This window comes from Tachyglossus aculeatus, chromosome X1, assembly GCF_015852505.1.
Source record: "Tachyglossus aculeatus isolate mTacAcu1 chromosome X1, mTacAcu1.pri, whole genome shotgun sequence".
NCBI classification, from domain to species: Eukaryota; Metazoa; Chordata; class Mammalia; order Monotremata; family Tachyglossidae; genus Tachyglossus; species Tachyglossus aculeatus.
In genome coordinates, this window is record NC_052101.1 from 127,829,991 (window position 1) to 127,838,471 (window position 8,481).

Genomic DNA, 8,481 nt, shown 5'->3' on the forward strand with positions numbered 1-8,481 from the left:
AAAGAACACACCCTCCTCACAACACATACCAAAACACTAAGGTCACTCCCCCGCATGCACTTATCCATATGCCCAAACACATTATACCCTAGCTTCAAGCAGGGCTCTGCAATCGAGTTCAATAGGTTAGACCTCCTAACCCTCCCTATAGTGGGCTCTCAGCTCAACCCTTCCACTTCCACTCCAATGCTTCTTCCTAGCCACAATTTACTTTAATATGTCTCCTCCACTAGATTGTAAAGCCCCCTGAGGGCAGAGATTGTCAATCAATCCATCAATGGTACTTATCAAGTGCTTACTATGTACAGGCACTGAACTAAGCACTCTGAAGAGTACAGAACAATAGAGTTAGTTGACGCTATCCCTGCTCTTGAGCCACTGACAATCTTGTGGGGGAGACAGACATTAAAATACATTTCAGATAGGGGAAGCAACAAGAGTGTCCATATAGTAAGTTCTTAAATGCCACAATTATTATTATTGAGGCATGCCAGCTCTTTGTAGCTTGTCCCCACCTAGTCCTCATCCCCTTTCAAATCCCTGTCCCCTTTGAACTCCCTTGCTCATAATAAAGAATCAACACCTGTATTTCTGGATCATTTTCTACTTTATTAATCGGCAAAAACTTCCTGACAACAGCAGAGTGAGAACAACTATACTCGAAGTTCAATAAAATTTGAAGCAAATTCAATACGGTTCTAACCAGGGCCTCTGGCCAACCACATTGAACGGCAACAAAGAAACGTGGGAGAGGACGGAGGGTAGGCAGAGAATATCCCTCTTCCCATTCCCCTGTATGATAGCTACCAGAACAGGCCCCAAATATGGCACCTGAGGGTTGAGGGGCATGAACACCTTAAACCTGGGGTAAGTGGAGTTGTGGGGTGGACCCCTTTGCCTCAGTGACCTAAGAGTGGGGAGAAGAAGGGGCCAGTGAAGGGTCGGTGGGCTGTTGAGTTTGATCTTCTTCCCTTAAGGACTCATTTGCATCTCTGGATTCGAGGTTAACCAAGTTGGACACCTCTCCACCCCGATGGATAGACAAAGCTTCCGGGTACATTTGGGCCGGGGCCACCTGCGTACAAGGCACAGGCGGCCCGAACACATTCCTTCCCCCCGCCTCCCACATGGGGTTCCCCACGATGCCCATCGGCATGGAGCTCTGGACTGGGGCGGGGAAAGGATTCGGTGCAAGGGGCTGATATCCGAACAGTGGCTGGAAAGCCGGGAGACCTCTCCCCCATCCTGAATGGACCTCATACACAGAAGGATGCTGGCCCCAGGGGCCATAGGTCCCAACAGGAAGTGGGGGTGGGAGCCATCCTGAAAGGACGCCTGTGCCTGTGGCTGGGGCTTGGACCACGCCTGCAGGGCACCAGGGTAAACCATGGCTGTAGCTGTGGCTGTTCTGAAAGGCGAAGTTCCAGTTAATGGGCTAGGGAGGGAAAGAGTGGAGCACAGACCATGAGACCATGGAAGCGGGACAAAGGAAGCCTGACAACCCCCGGGCTGGGATGCTCCCACTCCTCCCCCCGCCAACACACACGCATGCACACACACACACACACACACACACACACACACACGCACGCCCAGTCAAACTTCCCCTGGCATGGACACTTGAAGTAAGAACCTTCTCCTTTGCTTCAGCTGGGAAGCCACTGACACCTCAGGGTGGGAGAGGGGAGGGTCAGTGTGAGGAGCAAAGTTCTCCGGTTATGGAGGCCCAGAGCTGGACAGCCCAGAAAGCGCTCCTCCACAAACTTGATTTCCCCACCTGTACTAGGACAGCCTGTGGCAAGTGGGACTTGGGAGGTGAGGGTTGGAAGGGTTCCAGGAAGGGAAGAGGTCAGGAAGGTAGGAAACCAGGGGACCCAGCACAGGAGGGGTAGATGGGGACAGGGCTCACCTGAGTAACATTAAAGCAAGGAAGAGAATTCACATCTGGGGAGGCTGAAAAATGCAAAATCAAATGCAGGTCACATTAGTCCAAAGCCCCATCCATCAGTCAGTCAATCAGTCAATCCATCCAGACACACACATACACACACGCACACACACACATTGACACACATCTGCCTGCAACAACCCCCAGGCCCATAGACACAAGCACACTAGGACAAGGTCAAACACACATCCACACGGATACATACACTCGGGCAGGTGTACAATCGGACATGTAGACACCTGACATTCATTCATGCATTCATTCAGTCATTCAATCACATTTAGTGAGTGCTTATTGTGTGCAGAGTACTGCACTGGGCACTTGGAAAGTACAATTCAGCAACAAAGAGAGACAATCCCTGCCCACAATGGGCTCACAGTCTAGAAGGGGGGAGTCAGACTTCAATCCAAGCAAAGAGACATGAATAGTAGCAATATAAATGAATAGAATTAGCCACCCAGGAGCCCCCACGTACTCCCTGTGGAGCTTGGCTGGAGGGAAGATAGCAGGGATCTGGACTGTTGAAGGGGCCCATCCTGGGGTGGGCCCCAGACCAGGCTTCGCAGAGGCTGAGGTCTTATCATCCTGGGGAAAAGAAGAAGGGTGTTGGGGGTTCGGGGCACAAGTCTCCCATACCCTCCCCTCCTCTGTGCACCCCAACACCCTCAGGTCCCGTGTAGGGGGTGGGGACAATCCTGGGGTCCTACTCGGAGGTGTTCATCACTCCAGGATCCTGCAGCTCCATATTGGCCAACCTGTTGCCTATCTGGAAAAGGGTGGTATTCTCCTTGCCTCTGTCAGGGAAAAGGCCTGCTGTGGAGGAGGGAGAGAGAGAGGACTGAATCCCTCCAACCCAGCCCAGAGGCCGCCCCCTCCTGCCATGCCGGCCGGAAGCACTGGGGGCTCCCATCTCAGATGGCTGAGGCCCGAGGGGTCAGACGCTGGGGTGGGGGAGGCTGGGACTGGGCAGAGGATGGTGTGGGGGAAAGGGGGGTCTCACATTGGAAGCCACTGGCACCAGGAGTATCATAGTTGTTCCTCAAGTCTCTCCAGGGCTCTACCGGGTACCAGGACCCATCAGGCAGGAGCTCGATCTCTTCGCAGTCACGGCTGGTTTTGAGGATGTTGAGGAAGAACCTGGAGGGAGAAGGGTCAGGGAGAGGTCAGAAGGGAGTGGGTGGAGGAGGTGGGGGAGTGGTCAGGAGAGATGGGTCAAAGGGGACAAGGAAGTCTTCATACTCATCAATAACCAGAGTTTCATAAAGTGTCTTCCGATTACAAACGGGACATCTCCACAACTCCCTCTCCTCATTCCACTGCAGGTACTGCATTGCGTCGAAAACCTGCAGGTGGGAACAGGACGACGCACGGCAGGGCACGGACATACGAACCTGGCCCAGCTGGGTGCAGACCAGAGGAGACGGTGAAGAGTCAGGGGGGGGATCACTGGCTCACCGACCTCCAGATCCCCCTCCTTTGGGGATTTAGATCCTTATCAATCATTCATTCATTCGATCGTATTTATTGAGCACTTACCATGTGCAAAGCACTGTACTAAGTGCGTGGAAGAGTGCTCAATAAATAGATAAATAAAATACATAAAATATTTTATATAACAATAAACAGACACATTCCCTGCCCACAACGAGCTTACGGTCTAGAGGATCCCTCATCCCCTATCTTCTTCCACCCCAACTCTCCCTCACTATCCCAACCACCCAGTCAGGTTCCCAGCCCTCCCCCCCACCCCCCAACTCACAAACACACACACTTCAGGGCCCCTCCCGCACCCACCGGGCACACAAGGGAGACACGGAGGCTGCGGACGTTGACGTTGATAGCAACATTTGCTTCCATCTCTTCCTTGACTGAAAAGGATGGGGAGAGAAGAGACAGAAGCTCAATCAGACCCCAGCAGCCGAGGGTGAGGGGTGGCAGGGCCTGGGGACCAATGGGCTGGGGACTTTGAGGTCTTGTTTTTGAAAAGGGGTAGAGGGTGGGGGAGGCAGAGATGGAGTGGGAGTCATTCATTCGGTGTCCTGGGGGGGTGGGGGAGGGAGGTTGGGGGGGGTGGTAACTCACTGATGGCCAGTGTACCGTCTATGGGGAAAACATCCTTAGCCCACAGTTCCTGCAGTAAATCGATTGTGGTAAGCTGCTTCACCCAGCAAATAGACATGGCATAGTCCTGTGTGATGGTAGGGAGGCAGCAGTCAGCTTTATGTCCCGCCCCAGACCCCCCGCTGTGAGCCCCCACTGTCCCCACTCTCAGTCAGCCAGTCAATAGTATTTATTGAGCATTTACTGTGTGCAGAGCACTGGACTAAGCGCTTGGGAGAGTCCAAGACAGCAATAAACAGACACATTCCCTGCCCACAACGAGCCCCCAGTCTAGAGGTGGGGAGACAGACATTGACACTGACAACGGACATGAGTTCTGTGGGGCTGGGAGGGGGGTGACTAAAGGCAGCAAGTCAGGGTGACGCAGAAGGGAGCGGGAGAAGAGGGAAGGAGGGAAGGCCTCTTGGAGAAGATGTGCCTTCAATAAGGCTTTGCCATCCATACTCACCCGCCTGTCAGTCAGTGACCAAGTGGCCTTGATGACGTTGGGCACCACATCCGAGAGATGCACTAGTTCCGTGATGTCGATGGGATGCTGAATGGTCTCTCTCTCTCTCTTAGGGAGAGTAGCCAGGGACCAGGCAGGTCACTCCATGCAGATAACACACCACTCCCTCTCTCCTTTCCTCCCCTGTCTTTCCCACCTCCTTCTCCCCCTTCCCCTCCCATTCCCTCCTTCACTCTCCGATCGCCTCCCATGACCCAGGATCCCAACCGCGTGTGGAATGGGTCACTCACCAGTATGAAACATTCTTGCTCGTTGACCTTAACAACCAGGTGTAGCGGAAGATGATCTGCTTGAGGGTATTGCCATTTCCACAAACAGAACCTGCAGCATCAGGGCGTGAATCCAGTCGCACAACCCACCCACCCACCCCCCTCCGTGGGGACAGAGCAGTTGCAAATCTGCCTCATCCCCCTCCTTTCCCCACCCTACCAGCCCAGCAGGGGAAGGGGTAGTCATACCGCAGTTGCACCCGCAGGATCCTGTCTGCCAGGTGAGCCTCACTGCAGACATAGAAATGGGGAAAGGTGTGGGGAGGGGTCGGGGACAGAGGGTCCCCCCGCAAGCCATTCTCCCCTTCCCGCCCAATCCTAGCAATGGACACTCTCCACAAACAGGCCGACACACCCGAGAACCCAGTCAGGGAGAAGCATGGCTGCAGGGGAGTCGGGGAAAGTAGAATCTCAGAGACCATGCCTGGCTCTGCGGGCGGGGGTTGGGGAGAGGGAATGGTTTCAGTTTTGGGGTTGTGGATACCTGTTCCTGATGATCTCACTGAAGATCCTGGGGCTGGCAATAAAATGTACCTTTGTCTTCCTACATACTGCAGAGCTCTTAGACACTGGCCAAACAAACAGAGCGGGGTTCGGATAGGGGACAGGGGTGGGGGATCATAGACCAGGCCAAGGGATCAGTCCTGTTCCCCTCACCCCCAGCCCCACCCTGGTGGTAAGGGTCCTCAGGGCGGGGTCAGGAGACCAAAGGCAGACCAAGGAGATAAGGGGACAAACTGAGGCCTAGTGAGACTATCCAGCTGGGGAGACCCTGGGAGTGTTCTTCGTATTTATTAAGCACTTACTGTGTGCAGAGCACTGTACTAAGCGCTTGGGAAAGTACAATGCAACAATAAACAGGGATATTCCCTGCCCCCAACGAGCTCACAGTCTAGAGGCGGGGAGACAGACACCAAGACAAATAAATAAAATTACAGATATATACATAAGTGCTGTGGGGCTAGGGGTGGGGGAGAGCAAAGGAAGCAAGTCAGGGAGATGCCAAAGGGAGTGGGAGATGAGGAAAAGTAGGGCTTAGTCTAGGAAGGCCTCTTGGAAGAGATGTGCTTTCAATAAGCCTTTGAAGGGGCAGGAGAGTCATTGTCTGTGGGATTTGAAGAGGGAGGGCATTCCAGGCCAGAGGTAGGATGTGGGTCAGGGGGTCGGTGGCGAGACAGAGGCACAGTGAGAAGGTTATCACTAGAGGAATGAAGTATGCAGTCTGGGTTGTAGGAGAGAGGCAAGGTGAGATAGGAGGGAGCAAGGTGATGGAGTGCTTTAAAGCCACTGGTGAGGAGTTTTTGTTTGACACGAAGGTGGATAGGCAACCACTGGAGATTTTTGAGAAAGGGAGTGACATGGCCTGAACGTTTTTTGTAGACAGATGAAAGAGAATAGGGGAAATTGGTCCAGTCAGGGTTTCATGGTGATAAATGGAAGCTTGAGGGCACCAGCCCCCTGGAAAGGGAGGGGAAGAAGACCTGGGGTGGGGAAGGGGAGTGGTGGGGGGTACTTGGGGGAGGAGAAAGGTAGAGGGCTGGGGCCCCCAGCCTCACCCAGCTTCATGGGTTTTACTATTTCGCCACAGACTTTATAGAATGGCAGCTTTCTCATCTTGACAACGGGGGTGGTGGGAGGGGAGTCAGGTGGGCTCCCAGATGGGTTCTTTTTCTTCTCTGCCTCCATGTCCGAGGACGGTCTCCACAGTTGCCTTTCGCTGAGGCTGCGGGAGTAGCACGGGTAGCAAGAAGAGTTGGGTCCCAGGAGCCGGTGTTGAGGCAGGGCCAGGGGAAAGTCAGGGGATCCTGGGCCGGGAGGGCTGCTGAGGCCATCTGCCTGGCACCCCCTGGCCTGCTAGGTCAGGGGGACACCAGATCCCGAGCCCCGAGTCTGCAGGAAGTATGGCAGCAGCTCGAGAAGTGAATTGAGCCCGGGTGGGCCCTCAGCCTCTCGGCACTGCTGCCGGGCTCTGCGGCTCTGCCCGCTCAGAGACACCGGGTTGCTGTCCAAAACCCCACGTACCGAGCTGGGGGTGGGGGACAGGGGGCAGAGGGTAGGGGGTGGGGGCAGGTGGATGAGGGGATAACTCATCCAGATCTGTGGATGAGGGGATAGCTACAAAGCTCTACCTTCAACAACATTTTTCCCCTTCCCCCCTTGGCCCAGACTTCAGCGCATCTCTAGGGGTCCTGCATGATGGGGGCGGGGCGGGGGGTGCACCTTCGGGGCTGTGAAGGAGGATGAGGTCGGGGGAGGGCCGAGGGAGCTGCAAGGGGCAGGGAGGGAGGGCATTTAGGAAGGACTTACGTTTCAGACAGCAACCTGATGAATGAGCAGCTCCGCCATAAGATGACTGGACTGACTGGCTCCAATAGATACGCCCACTCAGCCCCTCCAACGGGGGAGTTATTGGTCTAAACTCTCAATCAGCCAATCTCGGGGGGAGGATCGGAACTGGGAAGGCGGCCTCCTCCTGAGAGGAGGGGAGCCTACAGAGGCTCCCCTCAGGACCCTAGGCCTCAGCCTAGTCAGTTGGAACCAACTGTCATGAGACAATGGAAGGAAGTTGCTCTTTCCTCAGGTCCCTCCCATAGGGGGAGCTATTGGCCAAGAATCTCAATTAGCCAATCCAGAGGGAGGAATGGGGCCAGGAGGCGGGCCTTCTGGGGACGGTAGGGCACAGGGGCAGAACTCTCCCTAGGTCCCTGGCTTCAGCCTTGTCAGTTAGCACCAATTGTCACGTGACTATGGCAGGAGGAAGTTGCTCCCAGGCCCCCCCCACGGGGGGTGGGGGGGGGGCTAGAACTTTCCATGGAACGTCCTACAGGTGGTGACATTACAGTCAATACCTGGTTAGGAATGGAGTGGCTCATTGGCATCAACCATTGAATTAATAGCATCTCTTGAGCTTCTACAATGTGCAGAGCACAGTACTAAGAGCTTGAGAGAGTAGCAGAGAATTAGTAAAACTATCTCTGCCCTCAAGGAGTTGACCATCTAGTGGTTTAAGGAATGAGGAAGTGGCGTGGCCTCGTGGAAAGAGCACGGGCCTGGGAGTCAGAAGACCTGGGTTCTAATTTTGATGCCGCCACTTGTCTGCTCTGCAACCTTGGGCAACTCACTTCGTTTCTTGGGACTCAGTTTCCTCAGCTTTAAAATGGGGATTCAATACCTGTTCTGCCCTCACACTGTGAACCCCATATACGCCACGGATTGTGTCGGACCTGATTAACATCCATCTACCCCAGCATTTAGAGCAGTGCTTGATATTTAATAAATACTATAAAATGCTATAAAAAGAGTCACTGACAAGCAAAATAAAGATGGTAATAATTGTCCTCATTGTATTCCTTAAGCATTTACTATGTGCCAAGCACTAACTAGATACAATGCAATAACAATAATAATAATTATAATTATGGTATTTGTTAAGCGCTTACTATGTGCCAGGCATTGTTCTAAGCACTGGGGTAGATACAAGATAATAGGGCTGGACCCAGTCCCTGTCCCACATAGGAGTCACATTCTTAGTCCCCATTTTACAGATGAGGGAACTGAGTCCCAGAGAAGTGAAGTGGCTTGCCCAAGGTCACACAACAGACAAGTGGTGGAGCCACATCTCCTCCAAGAGGCCT

The 8,481-nt window shown here is 53.7% G+C and overlaps 1 protein-coding gene across 4 annotated transcripts; it reads right to left on the minus strand.

Annotated features, from left to right (window-relative positions):
* Positions 1-588: 588 nt before the first annotated feature.
* Positions 589-7,355, minus strand: LOC119919676 (E3 SUMO-protein ligase PIAS3-like). 4 transcript variants are annotated; one of them, XM_038740277.1, is made up of 14 exons: positions 7,154-7,355; positions 6,403-6,569; positions 5,331-5,415; positions 5,036-5,077; positions 4,808-4,898; positions 4,518-4,625; positions 4,046-4,136; positions 3,743-3,816; positions 3,188-3,348; positions 2,949-3,085; positions 2,656-2,761; positions 2,424-2,533; positions 1,910-1,953; positions 589-1,435 (listed from the first exon to the last, which is right to left on the minus strand). In XM_038740277.1, exons 2-14 carry the CDS (start codon positions 6,530-6,532, stop codon positions 908-910), a joined length of 1,707 nt encoding a protein of 568 aa, XP_038596205.1. In that variant the 5' UTR covers positions 6,533-6,569; positions 7,154-7,355; the 3' UTR covers positions 589-907. The 4 variants fall into 4 exon arrangements, with proteins under 4 accessions (XP_038596205.1, XP_038596206.1, XP_038596204.1 ...); XM_038740278.1 differs by having other exon boundaries at positions 3,188-3,291; positions 4,031-4,136; XM_038740276.1 differs by having other exon boundaries at positions 2,656-2,758; positions 4,031-4,136.
* Between the last annotated feature and the right edge of the window lie 1,126 nt (positions 7,356-8,481).

What these genes read in the sequence shown, in the direction of transcription:
- LOC119919676 (XM_038740275.1), bottom strand. Translation starts at nt 6,532, where the DNA reads ATGGAGGCAGAGAAGAAAAAGAACCCATCTGGGAGCCCACCTGACTCC. An exon ending in ATCCTGCGGGTGCAACTGCG is followed by an intron (nt 4,899 to 5,035) that starts GTATGACTACCC and finishes CTGATGCTGCAG; the next exon opens with GTTCTGTTTGTGGAAATGGC. An exon ending in CCAGCCAAGCTCCACAGGGA is followed by an intron (nt 1,954 to 2,423) that starts GTACGTGGGGGC and finishes TGCATTTTTCAG; the next exon opens with CCTCCCCAGATGTGAATTCT.